The sequence below is a fragment of the Capra hircus genome (genome assembly GCF_001704415.2).
Source record: "Capra hircus breed San Clemente chromosome X unlocalized genomic scaffold, ASM170441v1, whole genome shotgun sequence".
NCBI classification, from domain to species: Eukaryota; Metazoa; Chordata; class Mammalia; order Artiodactyla; family Bovidae; genus Capra; species Capra hircus.
This window is the reverse complement of record NW_017189516.1, coordinates 62,321,389-62,338,543: the sequence shown is the minus strand read 5'-3', so window position 1 is coordinate 62,338,543 and position 17,155 is coordinate 62,321,389. Positions and strand designations below refer to the sequence as shown.

At 54.4% G+C, this 17,155-nt stretch overlaps 2 protein-coding genes across 5 annotated transcripts in view; one reads left to right on the top strand and one right to left on the bottom strand.

The window, feature by feature from the left end:
- Positions 1-16,527, bottom strand: part of PUDP (pseudouridine 5'-phosphatase) — a 59,715-nt gene extending 43,188 nt beyond the window's left edge. For all 4 annotated transcript variants that reach the window (XR_001917559.1, XR_001917558.1, XR_001917560.1 and 1 more), the window contains exon 1: positions 16,402-16,527. Coding sequence is in view for 1 of the 4 variants with exons in the window: in XM_018043776.1 (XP_017899265.1) it covers positions 16,402-16,471 (70 nt within the window). In the remaining 3 variants the exon portion in view is untranslated. The remainder of the gene's footprint in view (positions 1-16,401) is intronic.
- Positions 15,614-17,155, top strand: part of STS (steroid sulfatase (microsomal), isozyme S) — a 157,548-nt gene continuing 156,006 nt past the window's right edge. The window contains exon 1 of the mRNA XM_018043775.1: positions 15,614-16,029. The gene's annotated coding sequence lies outside the window, so the exon portion shown is untranslated. The remainder of the gene's footprint in view (positions 16,030-17,155) is intronic.

Below are 17,155 nucleotides of genomic sequence, written 5' to 3'. Positions count from 1 at the left end.
GCCTTTTGTGGCCACAGGAGGCGGAGCTCGGTCGGCACAGGTAGAAACTCACCTGTCCTAGTCCCCCCATCTCAGCGGCTCTGAGAGACGAGGAGACACAAGTGCCTACCCTGTTCGCAAACGACAATGCCTTTCAGTCTGCAACTTCGAAGACCCAGAAGTGTCCTCTAGGGACAGGCAGAGGCTCCTCAGACGCACAATTAATGCTCATTTTCTGACTCCCATGGGTATACAGCCGTACGCCTGTGTTACTCCAAGTCAGACACAGGACATGCAAGGAATCCTTCAGCCATTCACATAGTGTTTGCATGGCCCTGCCCCCGGGACCTGCACAGACCTGGGAAATCTACTGAACCAATGCAGAATTCTCGTCAGGTTCAAAGATTATGGGATTTAGGTAGAAAACATTCATATATGCCAAGAAATGCAAAAATCTAATCAGCTGGGTGGAAAAACGGTTTCCACAGTGAACAGGCAGGCACCTCTGGACTCCCCAAACACGCACAGCCATGTAAAAGGGGAGTGAGTTTTTGCAAGTCATTTGTCATCTTGGTATATGTACTCTTTAATGCAGTTTGGCCTACTGGGGCAACAATGCTATAAATAAACTTTGAAATACACACTGAGATTACTAATTTTCACCTGCCCTTTAAGACAATATTATCAAGGGACTTCCCTCGTTGTCCAGTGGCTAAGACTGTGCTCCCAAAGCACGGGGCCCAGGTTTGACCCCTGGTTGGGGAACTAAGATCCCACGGGCTTCAACTAAAGACTCCACCACATCACAACTAACGCCGCGCACAGACAATTTCCACAAAGACGACATTATTGGAACTCAACTGGAAACGTCAAGTGAACTTGATGCTCATCTGTTTAATAAACCTCGTGCTGCTGCTGCTGCTGCTAAGTCCCTTCAGTCATGTCCGACTCTGTGCGACCCCACAGACGGCAGCCCACCAGGCTCCCCCGTCCCTGGGATTCCCCAGGCAAGAACACTGGAGTGGGTTGCCATTTCCTTCTCCAATGCATGAAAGTGAAAAGTGAAAGTGAAGTCGCTCTGTTGTGTCCGACTCTCAGCGACCCATGGACTGCAGCCCTCCAGGCTCCTCCGTCCATGGGATTTTCCAGGCGGGAGCACTGGAGCGGGGCGCCACTGCCTGCTACAAGAAAGGTGTTTACGTGGACTAAAACATGTGCAAACAGCCAAACACTATCGTGGCCTCTTAACAGTGCGGGTTGACACCTATCAGAGCTGTGAGCAGAGCAAGCACAAGTTAAGCGTTTGGGACTTCCTGAGGGGTATGGAGGTGAAGAATCTGCCTGCCAATGCAGGGGACAGGGTTCGAGGCCTGGTCTGGGAAGACCCCACATGCTGAGGGCAACGGACCCGGCGCACTGCAACGACTGAAGCCTGCTCACCTAGAGTCTCTGCTCCGCGAGGAGAAGCCCTCCGACCGCAACCAGAGAAAAGCCCACGGCAGTGAAGAACCACCGGAGCAAAAATGACAGATAAAGAAAAATGTTTCAAGAAGACCTTAGATAAACAGAGGGTCACAAGCATCAGGGTGTTTATGTTGATGAAAAAAGACGCGTAAGCAGAGTCAAATACCATCGTGTCCTCCTAATAGTGAGGGTTAATGTCTACCAGGTTTATCAACAGAACAAGCAGAAGTGTTTAAGGGACAAATATGATTGTGAAACTTTACGAGCTGATAATGCTTGTTTTTTTACTGGAGTGCTTTACACTATGTGTTAGTTTCTGCCTGCAACAATGTCAATCAGCCATATGCATATATATCCCCTCTCTCTAGAGCCTCCCTATCTGAACCCATGGACCATACAGTCCATGGGATTCTCCAGGCCGCAACACGGGAGTGGGTAGCCTTTCCCTTCTCCAGGGGATCTTCCCAGCCCAGGAATCGAACCCAGGCCTCTCGCAATTCCAGGTGGACTCTTTACCACTTGAGCTACCAGGGAAGCCCAAGAATACTGGAGTGGGTAGCCTATCCCTTCTCCAGGGGATCTCCCCAACCCAGGAATCGAACTGGGCTTTCGTGCATTCCAGGCGGATTCTTTACCAACTGAGCTACTAGGAAATACGTTAAAACCCAGTGTCCAGGAGCCAACTGGACACCCAAGAAGCCTCCTCAGTAACGCGACAGCCCCGTGACATGCCCCCCGTGTGTGTGGGGGTGAGGTGAGGAGAGCAGGGGGTGGGAAGGGGGCCCCGCGGTCAGGGGAGTGGAGCGCTGCTGCCCAGGGCAGAGGAATGCCCCTGGCACTCCCAGGACCGAGCTCCCCGTGATCAGGAGGCGGTGGGAGGGCGGGGGTGGACAGACGACAGACGGGCAGGCGCGGGGCGGGTTTGCTGAACAAGAGGCTGGGCATCCAGTACGGCCTGTGACGCTCTCGCCTGGGGAACACACACTCGGGGTATTCGAGAGCTGGCCGCCTGGATTATCTGAGGCCCTTCCTGACACGCCAGTGTGCACGCCAAGGCAGGATGATGCCAGCAGAGGTCAGGAACCCGCTGGATGACACAGCAGGGCCCGCGGGGATCCCTGGGGAGTCACAAGCGTACGTCTGCGTTGCCTCATTCTCCTGGACGGTTGCGACAGCCCCTAGGCAGGTCCCAGCCTCGCGGGCTTGGTCACCCCCACTGAGGTCACTGCCCTGCGTGGCACCCTGAGCCTGTGGGGCCGGGCGACAGGCAGGAGGTGAGGTCTACGTTCCTGGGTCTGGTGTGAGGCAGACCGCACCCCGAGTGCCCTTCCTGAGGCCTCTGCGCTCACCTTGCACTGGGGCCACCTTGCATATTCACACGTGGGGCCCCCCCTTCCTGACTGCCACCCAGCTGGCTCCCACAGCCCTGGGCGCTATGCTCAGTCATTCAAGTCGTGTGTGACTCTGCGACCCGTGGACTGTCGCCCGTCAGGCTCCTCCATCCATGGGATTCTCCAGGCAAGGATACTGGAGTGGGCAGCCTTTCCCTTCTACAGGGGATCTTCCCAACCCAAGGATGGAACCCAAGTCTCCTGCTTTGCAGGCAGATTCCTTACCAGCTGAGCCACCACGGAAGCCCTCCCATGGCCCTGCTCAGGACGAATCCAGTGTCCCAAGAGGCGCGCTGAACTGCAACTCGCTTCCTGCCCCCGGCTCCCAAGAACACTGGGTTAGCTGAGCAGTATGCCCTTACCTGAACTGGCCTCAGGACCTCTGGAAAACCGTGAGGCTCAGGAAACGAGGCGAGGCCCTGACCATCCCTCCTCTGAGCGCCCTGGCGAATCCCTGCTGTCACACTGACCTTAAATGCCTTCTGAACCAAAAACCCCGTCCCCAAGCACACTCCCCAACTGGGTGGGTCGGCTCCAGGCTGCTGGGTTCAGGTCACATTTCCTCCTTCTGGGGGACTGGCCCGAAATCACTCAGTGTCAGACTTTGCATGCTTTTATCAGGCTGCTCTCAGCCTGGCTGAACGAGATGAGAGCTGCGATACGGCTCGGGCTTCTGCACCTGGCCAACTCGGAGATCACTTACATGTTTGTGTCATAACCACGCACACACAAAGCCGGCACATGGGAGGGCAAGTCAGATGTACCGCAACAGGTAGAGTCGAGGGCTATTTTACAGGCCTGGATGCCCTTCCTCCCGGAGAGTACTCTGGGGTCTGCTTCTGTGCAGACTCCTCTGAGCAGGCAAAAGCAGGGGCACCTGGGGGAAAAATGCTTGCTGGGGTGGGTCCTCTCAGCAAAGCCTCCTTTACCCGTACGTGCCGGGCACCGGGCACTATCTGCCGTCTCCCTACGTAAGGACCAACACTCGCCTGCCGCCATCAGCATGTCTGGGACGAACACACCTGCCCCTGGCACCCGAGTCTAAATAGCTGTGTCTCTTCTCTCGGGCTGCGGGAAGAGGCGGAGGCAACATCGGTCAGGCTCCATCCCCGAGGTGAGGTCCGTGGAACCGCAAAATGCAGGAAGATGGGCAGGAACAGGGTGCCTGGCTCCCTGCCAGGGGACCGGCTGAGGCAGGCAGGGTCCGCGGGGAAGGCTCCCAGGAAACGCTGTCACCCGAGGAGGGAGACGGGGGGCCCGAAGACACCAGCGTGGCTGTGAATCTTCAGCCAGCAGGAAGGACTTGATGTTGGGAAGAGGCAGTGGAGGATCCGCAGACAGAAAGGCCACAAGTGGCTCACGGGGAGCCCAGCACGGCAGACTGGTCGGGCCTCGGCCTGAAACCTGGGTCTTGGGGGTGGCCTCTGGGTGGAGTGCCCATGGGCACTGGCAAGTGTGGACTGAGCCAAAGGGGAGGCGAGGGCGCCCCCAGGGACCCAGAGACGGAAGAGCAGAAGGCTCCTCGGGCCCACGCGTCCGTGGGAGGTGAGGGGGAGGGGGTCCACAGCCAAGGCCAGGGCCCTGAACACGGACAGAGAGGACAGACGATGAGACACGCAGCGCAGAGCGGGGTAGCAGCGGCTCATGAAGCCCAAAGTTCCGGAAACAGAAGAAAAGATGCCGGCCACACATGGCCTCACTGGATATGAGTTTGAGCAAACTCTGGGACACTGTGATGGACAGGGAAGCCTGTGCTGCAGTCCGTGGGCTCGCAGAGAGTTGGGCACAGCTGAGCGACTGAACAGCAGCAAGCTGGCCACTCGGAAGTCACTGCGCCCTTCATCCCGACAACGTTCCTGGGTTGTGGGTGGAAAGCTTGCAGGCAGGGTGGAGCGTGGAGAGCAGGGAGGTTGTGTTTCAGTGATAAGCTAGAACACGCTGTGCTCAGGTGCTAAAGCACTGGGCTTCCCTGGTGGTTCCACGGGAAAGAATCCACCTGCCAGTACGGGAGACGCGGGTTCAATCCCTGGGGTGTAAAGACCCCCGGGAGAAGGGCATGGCAACCCACTGCAGGATGTTTGCCTGGAGAATCCCATGGACAGAGGAGCCTGGCGGGCTGCAGTCCATGGGGTGGCAGAGTCAGACACGGCTGAGCGACTAAACAGAAGAATTAGAAGCAGCGGGAGAAAGAGGAGCTGTGACATTCCAAAGAAAAGGCAAACCTCCCCTCCCTTGCGGAAGGTAGGGCCAGGGCCAGCCCATGTGGGGGTATCAGTTTGAACAGGAAGACCACCTCCCTCCCGGATGGGAAGGAGAGCTGACGCCTGCAGAGTCCCGCACACTCACCCCAAGCCCAGGCACCGAGGAAGATGCCGGTGTAAAAGGACCCCTCCGGTTCAGGGCCAGACTCTCTCTCCAGCCCAGGGCTCGATACGATATTATAAATGTCAAGACAGGTACCCTGCACTGGTTATTCAGCACCACAGGTGCGGTTATATGAAGCTGTTAAGTTCACACGCGTGCCATCTGCTCACCAAGGGAGGACATGCCCTTACCTGATCTAATAACAGACACAAATGCTATGAAGAAGGGCTGTATCATATTCAGACAACTAAATCTCTTTTGCAAAGTCGCATTAAACACCACACAAGGGTTTCCCAGGGGGTCCAGTGGAAGACAGGGCAGCTTGCAATGCAGGGGACAGGGGTTTGATCCCTGGACCCGGAGGATTCCCACAAGCTGTGTAATAGCTGAGCCTGAGAGCCACGACTACGGAGCCCACCGGTCCCGGATCCCATGCTCTGCAACGAGAGAAAGCAACGCAAAGAGAAGCACAAACACCACGACCAGAGAAGAGCCCCGCCTGCCACAACCAAAGAACCAGAGAACAGCCCGGCCTGTCACAATAGAGTACAGCCAGAGAACAGCCCTGCCAGTCACAGCCAGAGAACAGCCCCTGCCTGTCAGAACCAGAGAACAGCCCCACCTGTCACAGCTAGAGAAGAGCCCCGCCTGTCACACTGTCACAGCTAGAGAACAGCCCCACCTGTCACACTGTCACAACTAGATAATAGCTGCCTGTCACAGATAGAGAACAGTTCTCACAGCAATGAAGACCCAGCACAGCCAAAAATAAAATAAATTAATTTAAAACACATCAGCAGCAATAACAACAACAACAGAAAACAGTACGCTGAAGGCGTTGTGTCGGCCAGCAGGCTGTCTTGGGCCTGACTGTTCCTGTGTCTTGACGAGCCTCTGGAGGCCCAGGAGGGTCCCGCCCCGACTGACACATGCCCGAGACACCCAAGGTGGGGGCGGGCTCCGCTGCTGGGAGAACGCCCGAGGACAGGGAATGGCACCAAGGTGGCAGGGAGAGCAGGTACCCGGGGTGAAGTGAGGAAGCAGGCTTCCTCCACATGGCAGCTGACGTGTTCAGTGAGCACAGGTAGGCCTGAGTGGGACCCCCCATCGCCCCTCGGAGTGGGACAAAGACTAGAACACGAGGTGTCAGCTATGTGGTCTCTGAGGTGGACGCGTGCGTGCTCAGTCACTCGGTCGTGTCCGACCCTCCGTGACCCCATGGAGTGTAGCCCGCCGCGCTCCTGTGTCCACGGGATTCTCCAGGCAAGGATACTGGAGTGGGTTGCCGTTTCCTTCTCCAGCGGATCTTCCCCACCCAGGGATGGAACCTGCATCTATGGCATCTCCCGCATTGGCAGGTGGGTCCTTTACCACTAGCGCCCCCTGGGAAGCCCAGTAAGGATTCCCATTGTGCCTGTCCCAGTGAGGGTTGCCCGGCAGGCATTCTAAGTCTGCCCAAGGCCACCCACCGAGATGCTTGTTGAAAGGACCCAGTAGGAAACTGGCTCGGTTTTCTCTGGGTTCTCCAGGCAGCTGGATAGTTTCTCCAAACACATCTCAAATTCGACCAGAACTCCCCTGCTGCAAAGCCAGTCCCCTCCACACAGCACTTTCAAAGCTGACGCACGGTCATCCAGCTGTCAGTGTCAACTCGAAGTACATGGTGGCAAAAGGCAGTCATCTCAGCTGGACTCGGAGTCGGCCTTGATTATACAGTTACCAGGTGAAAAACACACGCTGTCAGTGCAACCAAAGGCAATGCTTCTAAGGGAAACAAGGTCAATAACAGACGCAGATAGGAAACTGGGATGTACCAGGGACTGACCGAAATCAACTGTTTGCAGCCGGAAGGAAGCACCAAGTGACACCTTGCTGGCACAGAACACTTCTTCGATAACCAAGTGATCCCCTTTCCTTAAAGCAGGAGCAGAAAGGTTTCCAAGACAATGAAACCGTGGGGAACACAAACAGAGAACCCTGGGGACCTGTGAAAATGCAGCCGCAGGGCCCTCACACCAAGGACAGCACTGGCCCAGCACTGCCAGAACTGCTTTTAAATCCATGTCATTCTTCACTCCAGCTCGAGCTCCAGCCTCGGGAGTGATGGATGAGAACACGCCAGGCCTGCAGCGGCAGACGTCCGCGGAGAGGCGTCGGCCCAGGGCTGCCAGGTTCCCGAGGGACACCACTGTCACCAGGTCTGACGGGCACACCTTGTGAGCCGCAGGTATCGGTGAGTGGCTACTTCAAGAGGACATGCAGAAAGCTTCTCTCTCTTTTTTGAATGTGACCTCTTAACTAAATACCAGCTGCTGTTCAAGATTCCACCAAAAGATGGGAATAAAGATTGATACAACCAATATGGAAAACAGTACAGAGACTCCTTAAACAGCTAGGAATAAAAACTACCATATGACCCAGCAAGCCCAGTACTGAGCATATCCCTCTGAGCAAACCGTAGTTCAAAGACGCGTGGTACCCTAGTGTTCACTGCAGCACTATTTACAGCAGCTAGGACATGGAAGCCACCTAGATGTTCACTGATACGTGAATGGATAAAGAAGACGTGATACACACACACACACACACATATATACACAATCAAATACTGCTGCTGCTGCTAAGTCGCTTCAGTCGTATCCAACTGTGCGACCCCATAGACGGCAGCCCACTAGGCTCCGGCGTCCCTGGGATTCTCCAGGCAAGAACACTGGAGTGGGTTGCCATTTCCTTCTCCAATGCATGAAAGTGAAAATTGAAAGAAGCCGCTCAGTCGTGTCCAACTGGTAGCGACCCCATGGACTGCAGCCTTCCAGGCTCCTCTGTCCACGGGATTTTCGAGGCAAGAGTACTGGAGTGCGGTGTCATTGCCTTCTCCAACAATCAAATACTACTTAGCCATAAAAAGAAACAAAGCTGAGTCATTTGTGGTGATATGGGTGAACCGAGAGCCTGTCATACAAGGTGAAGTAAGTCAGAAAAACAAACATCCTATATTAACATGTAACTAGGGAATCTAGAAAAACTGTACTGGCAGGAATAGAGATGCGCAGCAGAGAACAGACCTGTGGAGCCGAGTGGGAGGGAGGGAGCGGTGCAAATGAAGAGAGCAGCACGGACATACATACACTATCAGGCGTAAAATCATGCAGGCCTCTCTACAGCGCAGCGAGCTCAGCTCCGCACGCTTCGATGACCTGGAGGCCGGGATGGGCTTGGATAACCTGGAGCCCAGGATGGGGTGCGAGGGCTCAAGAGGGAGGGGACATACGTATACATATGGCTCAAGCTGAGGCTCCAATCCTTTGGCCACCTGATGCTGACTCCTTGGAAAAGACCCTGATGCTGGGAGGAATTGGGGGTGGGAGAAGGGGACAACAGAAGATGAGATGGTTGGATGGTGTCACCGACTGCATGGACATGAGTTTTGGTGGACTCCGGGAGTTAGTGATGGACAGGGAAGCCTGGCGCGCTGCGGTCCATGGGGTTGCAAAGAGTTGGACACAACTGAGCGACTGAATTGAACTGAGGGGTGACTCATACTGATGTATGGCAGAAACGAATACGACATTGTAAAGCAATTATCCGCCAAATAAACATAAATTTTAAAAAATAGAAAGATTCCACCCAAAGAAAATTTGGTGCCCAAATGTTTTCAGAGATCCCTGGGCCCAGCTCCAAGTGCTCAAGTGGGAAAAAGAAGTACTTTTGATACTGACTTGCTGATCCAGGGGAACAGACTGCCCCTTCCAAGGCTAGTTAATTCCCAGAGATGGTAAGAAGCTGTTTTTTGCATGTAAACGAGGGTGCCTTTCATATGCAAACAAACCTACGCAAAGCCCATCCTCCCAAATAGTCCTTTATGGATTTTTAAGCCACCTGCCAAAGCAGGAGACCTGAGAGACATGGGTTCAATCCCTGGGTCGGGAAGATCCCCTGGAGGAGGAAATGGCAACCCACTCATGGACGGAGGAGCCTGGTGGCTACAGTCCATGGGGTCGCAAAGAGTCAGGCATGCCTGAACCAACTGCGCGCGCACACACACACATGCGCGCACACACACACACACACACACACAGAGCTGTGATCACGAGTCCGCATCTCATGTAGCCTGGACAGCCTAGCGGGTGTCGAGCAGACTCTAGTGTGCCTCTAGATCCGTTCCTGGCCTCTAGGCCTCGGGAGGCAAGTTAAGGGCCATCAACTGCCCTGCCCAGGGGCAGGAGGCAGGCCGATGTTGCTGCCTGCCAGGCCAGGGCGCGGAGCAGACCGCCCTCAGTGCAGGCGCAGGCCCTCTTCTGCACATACTCTGTGCAGACGCTAAGCTACTGACCGTAGGCATCACAGCGAAGGCCGTGAGGGAGCAGACCCTAAAGGAAAATGGGGATGGATCTGACCAACGCTCAGAAGGTAACCCGAGAGCTGCTGGGATGGTCGTCCACCTCTGCAAAGACCAAAAGTGGGAGAACACTTCCTAAGCATTTCTGCTGAAGAAACAGAAATGTGAGTCTGTCACGATCATCACGTGTTCAAGAAAATTCTCCTCAGACACCCACAAGGCCATTTTAAACCTCAGAAATGTGTGCTCTAACACCAGCACTGCCCTCGCCCCCCATTTCAACACACTTCTAGGAAGCTTTGAATACCCCGTGCGTGCTACATCACTTCAGCTGTGTCTGAGTCTTTACAAGTCTATGGCAGCCCTCCAGGCTCCTGTCAGTGGGATTCTCCAGGCGAGAATGCAGGGGTGGGCTGCCACGCCCTCCTCCAGGGGACCTTCCCGACCCAGGGATGGAACCCGCCGCTTGCGTCTCCTGCGCTGGCAGGCGGGTTCTCTACCATTAGCGCCACCCGGGAAGCCAGTATTCACATACAGCTGACGGTGAGATCTTTATTTCTGAATGTAATCCAAACACCATGGCACCTTCTGACCTCAGGCTATGTGTCCATCACTTTTCAAACACTGCAAACACAGGTTTTAAAAAGTCACTTGGGCACCTCTGTGTAATGAGAGCTCTCGGCAGACATTTCTTGGGGGCATTATTTCCCTTGCTCTTTTCTGTTACATTAAATCTCGGTCTACCCCTGAAGAATGACATGGCGTAACTGATAAATTATAGCAGCTTACAAAATGAAAGGAAAAAAAAAAAAAAGAAGAAGCTGAAACAGAGAAAAGAGAGAATCATCATAAAGACAAAAGGGAGCAAAGAATCCCCAACACACAGTTTTTTCCAAGGAGAAGGAGGGAAAAACAGATTGAGAGAAAAAACGATGACGCCTCTCCTGAGATCATACCTGGTTTTCACTGCTGAGATTCCAGAGGAAAGCACACCACGAGGAGGATAAGGAAGCTAGCAGAAAGCAAGGCCAGGCTGCTCTGCACCCGCACTGGCAGAAACCCACTGAGTATGCCAGCCGTCTTGCCAGCTGGACCCAACTCCCGTCGACCCGCAGAATTCTGCAATTTTGTTCTCACCCTCTTCCCAGTTATTCTAGAAATGAGAGCCGCTGTGGTGGATAGGAACCGCTAATGGCAGGCACACTCTGAAGGCTGACACGGTTTGGGACTGTTAGGAAGCACAGTTTAACAGGCCTGAGTTTACCCACCTTAGTCCCCTCTAGAGTCCTTTCTTATTCCTGATGGATTTTCTCTGACAAGCAACATGGTCCGTTGGTACCTTAATCTGCCCCTTGGTTGTTCAGCTGTGTCCGACTCTTGGCGACCCCATGGACTGTAGCCCGCCAGGCTCCTCCGTCCCTGGGATTCTCCAGGGACGAATACTGGAGTGGGTTGCCATGCCCTTCTCCAGGGGATCTTCCCGACCCAGGGATCGAACCCAGGTCTGCATTGCAGGCAGATTCTTGACCTTCAGAGCCCCCAGGGAAGTAACCTACGGAAGTGCTAAAGCCAGCTAAGGAGATTCTCTGTTTGTCATCTGCTGTGTGGAGGTTCCGGGGTCTAGACCATCTGGCGTAGGGGACGTGAACCAAAGGACGACGGGTGACAGGGGACCCTGACCCCGTGTGGGCACAGCTGTGAGCTGCTGAGCTCCAGAGAGGCCCTGCCTTCACCCAGAGGCACCCAGACAGAGAACCGGGCACTCCTACACCATCTCAAAATGGCCACTACTGGGCAGAGACGAAGCTATGGGAGTGCAAACAGGTACACAACAGGGCATCCACTCCTCTACGTGACGGTGAATTAGAAGCCAGGTGTCCCCCCTTGAAATCCTGCAGCCTTGGGACTTTGCTGGTGGTCCAGTGATTAAGAGCGGTGTTTCCCAAGTGGGGTGTGCAGGGTGAGCCCCTGGTTGGGAATCTAGGATCCCACATGTGGTGCTCACTTTCGACCAACTGGCTCCTCTGTCCAGGGGATCCTCCAGAATACTGGAGCGGGCTGCCATTTCCTCCTCCAGGGGAATCTTTCTAACTCAGGGACTGAACCTCCGTCTTCTACATCTCCTCTACTGGCAGGTGGGTTCTTTACCACTGAGCCAAGGATCTCACATGTTGCGGGATTAAAAATAAATAAACAAAAAATCCTGCAATATCTGCGTGTTTATGGAGACATTGTCAGTTATAGTCAACATGGCAAATAATTATATTTTCCCTCACCCATCTATCACATTATTATTTTTCTGATTTTAAGAATTTGAAAATAAGTTATTTTCCTAAGGCTGACTTTTTAAGGATTATAACTACTGCATCAAGACTCCTAGAAAGCACATTTTATGTATATCACATTTTACACATCCACAGAATTCCTAATTCTCAATATGATTAACATCCACCCTCCACATGGCCCTATTATCAACAGCAATCATCAATGAACTGCTTCCCAAAACCCTGCACCTGGATCGTCCAACAAGGGAGGCCCTAGCGAAACGTGGCCAGTGAAGCCTGGAAAGCTGGCTAGTTTGTGTGGAGATGCGTTCTGAGCGTCCAACACACACAGATTTCAAAGGCTAGGTAACAAAAAGGAAGGCAAACTATCTCCATGATTTTTTTTTTAATTGATCATGCCTTGATGCGGGAGACCAGGGTTCGATCCCTGGGTCAGGAAGATCCCCTGGAAAAGGAAATGGCAACCCACTCCAGTACTATTGCCTGGAAAATCCCATGGATGCAGGAGCTTGTCAGGCTACAGTCCAGGGGGTCGCAAAGAGTCGGACACGACTGAGCGACGTCCCTTCTCCTTCCCCTTCTCCCTTGAGTAACATTTTGGATATGTCAGGACAGAAAAAGTTTCCATTCAAGCTCATTTCCTCTGTGTTTTTTTCCTTTTTCAACGTTGCTCTAAGAAAATCTTATATGGTCCTACGCCTATCAGATTGCAGGACTCTGGACCACCAATTTTCCCCTCTTAAAGAGAGCCTCTGTGCTCCTAAAGTCATTAAACAACTTCAGTTATTTAGCAACAAGAAAACCCTTCCTGTTCAGGAGCTGAGTGTTTAATATTTGTATCTTCTTCCTTCAAAATCTTATCCTTGATCATAAATAATCTCAGTCCCCTCTGTCTCTGGGTCTAAATAGCATCTGAGGGCCAAAATTACTACCTAGCTCACAGATAATTGTTACCTGTGTCAACAAAAATCAAATTCCAAAGACTGAAAAGACAACAGCAGCAAACACTTCAAAAGCACTAGATTCCTGCAACAATCTCCAGACTTCCTCACTGCCCACAAGCTTCGCCCTTCACTGTTTTCTGATTCACTTCTTGGAAAATTCAAGTACTGGGGCTGACACAAGTAAACAGAACTTCCTGTGGAAATGCATCTGGAATTCTGAAACGCAGGCAGACCGAAAAAGAACTTACGATTAACTGATGACACACTGTTACGCAAACAACAGACAAACTGAAGTCAGGCCCTTGAAAATTAGAACAGGTATGTGCTTAGCTGGTCAGTTGTGTCCGACTCTTTGCAACCCCATGGACTGTAGCCCACCAGGCTCCTCTGTCCATGGGGATTCCTCACACAAGAATACTGGAGTGGGTTGCTATGCCCTCTTCTAAGGGACCTTCCCAACTCAGGGATCGAATGCAGGTCTCCTGCATTGCAAACGGATTCTTTACTGATTGGGCCACTAGGGAAGCCCTGTTGTTGCTGCTAAGTCGCTTCAGTCGTGTCCGACTCTGTGCGACCCCATTGACGGCAGCCCACCCGGCTCCTCCGTCCCTGGGATTCTCCAGGCAAGAACAATGGAGTGGGTTGCCATTTCCTTCTCCAATGCCTGAAAGTGAAATCGCTCAATTGTGTCCAACCCTCAGCAACCCCACGGACTGCAGCTTTCCCGGCTCCTCCGTCCATGGGATTTTCCAGGCAAGAGGACTGGAGTGGGGTGCCCTAGAACAGGTATCATCAAGCAGATTAGAGGAAGTAAAGTATTGCATTCTGAAAGCTCGTGTTTTATTACAGACGTTTTGTAAAAGTAACAGAATAACCTAAGCTGCATTTCTGAGAAAGTTCTGCAAGGCCTTACCACCTCTAGGAAGAGTCAGGGCAGTATGACCTAAAAGGGAGGAAAAGAGTTGGGTCTTTTGTTCCCAAAGGCCACTAATCCTTGCTTCTCTGACTTGTTCAGAGGATTGGTAACACAACTGCCAGTCCAATGCTTGACAAACCACTCAACTTGCCTTAGCTAGCGAAGTGGAGACTGATTGATAACTCAAAGTTGCTCAGTCGTGTCTGACTCTCTGTGAACCCAGGGAGTGTAGAGTCCATGGGATTCTCCAGGCCAGAATACTGGAGTGGATAGCCTTTCCCTTCTCCAGGGGATCTTCCCCACCCATGGACTGAACCCAGGTCTCCCACGCTGCAGGCAGATTCTTTACCAGCTGAGCCACAGGGAAGCCCCTGGCTGATAACCCCTACAATTACCACCACAGAAGTTACATCCATGGCTCCAGGGAACACGTACGTGTGTCTCGAGTGGGGATGAAGCACCAAGCTCATTTACAAGTTTAATAAATTTAACTCTAATGAGACACCTCAGTCTGCATTAAAATTCACGAGACTCCCGAAACATGTCCTCTAGACCTTTCATTACAGGGTAAAGCATTTATTTGACAATTTAGCTTGACCACCTGGGCAGGAAAACTCATGTCCACAAACTATACTTACGAATCCCAGAGCCCTTTTTGAAACTGAGTCATATAAGGTTTACACTGCATACACTGTTCTATCCAGTCAGTGACCTCGATGGGAACTTATTTTTCTCCCTTAGGAATTCACTGGTTTACAGTGCTGTGCTATGCTATGTGCTAAGCTGCTCAGTCACATCTGACTGTTTGCAACCCCACGGACTGTAGTCTGCCAGGCTCCTCTCTCCATGGAATTTCTCAGAGTGGGTATGCCACGCCTTCCTCCCCCACCCCGGGATCCAACCCACATCTCATGAGTCCCCTGCATTGCAAGTGGATTCTTGATTGCTGAAGCCCTGGGTCCGTGAAAAGAAATAAGAGGCTGGTTTTTGTGTGCCTTTAAAAAAACAGCCCCATTATTGAACCGAGTCACATGATCACAGGGGCAAGGTCACACTCACTCTCATTAAGATGAGCACAGCACTTTTATTTAGAACTAGATATTTCTCAGCTCTGTTCCTTATTTGCTATGTGACCTTGGGCAGATCACTCTACCTCTGTGAGCTGTGCAATCTTTCGCTTTCAGTCAGGCAACACAAATATTTTCTCCCACATTGCAGGATTTTATGAGAGGAAGCATTCAAGTACATGAAAGTCTTACCTGGTGGCTCAGACGCTAAAGAATCTGTTTGCAATGCAGGAGACTGGGGTTTGACCCCTGGGCAGGGAAGATTCCCGTGGAGAAGGAAATGGCAACCCACTCCAGTGTTCTTGCCTGGAGAATCCCCATAGACAGAGGGAGCCTGGCGGGCTCCAGTCCGTGGAGTTGCAGAGTGTGCGATGGCTGAATGAGTATCACACACACACACACATATTAAAAGTACACACACCTCCACCAAGTCAGTAGTCCACATAGAGTATGGACACATTTTTACAGTTCTGTGAAACATTCCGGAGACTGAGGTCAGGAACACGCCGGCCCTAACGTTGTGTAACACTTGGCACTGTTATGGAAAAAAATGGCCCAAGCCATAAGCTGCGCTCAGGGCAGTTAGCTGGCTCGTGAGTTATAAAAAGTGAGTGCTTTCTATGAATCCTGCTTGAATTCCGTTTCTGTTGGTGGAGTTCACACCTACCACCAAGCCACTGCAGGACAAGTCCCGAGGGGGTGCGCGGGATTGCTGCTGCTAAGTCGCTTTAGTCATGTCTGACTCTGTGCGACCCCATAGACGGCCTCCCACCAGGCTCCCCCGTCCCTGGGATTCTCCAGGCAAGAACACTGGAGTGGGTTGCCATTTCCTTCTCTAAACCACTCCAAACCCTGGGCGCTGTATGCATCTCCAACTTTCCGGCACTTGGGTTAAAAAAGTGCACACTCTGATTGGGTAGCGGCGGGGTGGGGACCCGGGCACCGTACTGCAAACTGGCTGCCCGCTCGGATGTCCGTGCTGGGAGTCTCTCCGCCCAGCCGGACCTCTGAGCAGGGCTCCACCACCATCACCTCCTCCTCAGCACAAGACACTGGGGGTCAGGAGCGTTTGCAGCTTGCAGTGGCCGTGGAGCGGTCCCGTGCACTGCGGAGAGCGAGCTTCAGCAGCAACCCCGCTTGCATGGCACTCCCGCCTTCCGGCTAGGTCACCCCCAAACGCCTGCAGACGTCGGCAGAGGCTCCAGCGACCCCCCCCCCACACACACCCCCAAAGCGGCGGATGGAGGACCATGCCCTGCCTGTAGGATGCTACCAACCAGGTGCGTGCACCTTAGAGGGCAGAGCCCCGGCAGGGCCCCCTGGAGGTCGGGGCCCGGATGGGGCAACTGAGGCTGGGTGGCTGCGCGCAGCGCTCGCGGCCTCTGGGGTGGGGAGGGGGGGACCTCACCAAGAAACTCCACAGCCGGCACGGTGGTCCCTGAGCGCGCCGGCCCCGCAAGCGCGGCACGGCCGCCGGAAGTGCCCCGGGAGCCGTCTACGCGGCAGCCCCGGGCGAGCGACCCGCCTGAGGGGACCGAGGGGTCTCCTCACACCGCTCCGTCGTGGCCCCCGACCCCGGCGCTGAGGGCCTGCGTTTCCCGTCCCGCCAATCCCTAGACAGTTCTGGCGGGAGGCGGCCGCAGGCTACCCACCCAGAAGGAGGCCGTCCATGTCAAAAAGCAGGTGGGTGACGGGACGCGGAGGGGGTACGGGCGCCGCCATTGTGCCGCCGTTTCTCTGCCGACTCGCGGGGTGGGCGGGGGGAGGGGGAGGGCGGAGAGGAGGTGCCAGCAGGCGCGCTCCCGGCCTGCCCCGCGCGCCCCGAGCCGTTCTGCGCACGCGCGGCCGCCCGCCACGGGCTGCTCTTGCACACGCACGCGCGCTCTGGTCTCCCTCCCGTCTACCGCAGCGCGCGCGCGCGCGCGACCCGAGCCGTTCTGCGCACGCGCAGTCCCGGGCCGCCGCCGCCGCCTCGCGCCCGCGCCCCCGAAGCTGCTCCCGCGCACGCGCGCTGCAGCCAGCCCCCTAGCGCCGGGAGCCGCTCTGCGCACGCGCGCCTCGCCTCCTCGCGCGGCCCCCACTAAGGGCGCGCGCTCTGAGCCACACAGCCGCTCGGCGCATGCGCGCGGCTGGTCTCCTCGCGAAGCTCCTGAGACGCGCGCGCGCGAGAGCGCTCTGGGCACGTCCGCGTCCCCCCGTCCGGCTCACTTCTCACCCTTGGAAACGGGCCAGGAGGTTCGGTCACGGGCCCGAGCAGAGTCGCGTCCCTAGTCCAGGGGCCAGCGCGTACTGCTCGAATTTGGAACGCGCCTGAAGAGGGAGGGAGGGAGGGCGCGGAGGTTCGACCGCGCCTGAGGTGCTTCTCTCTTCAGAGCCACCAAGTACAAAGGCAGCAGGGTGGCCTTA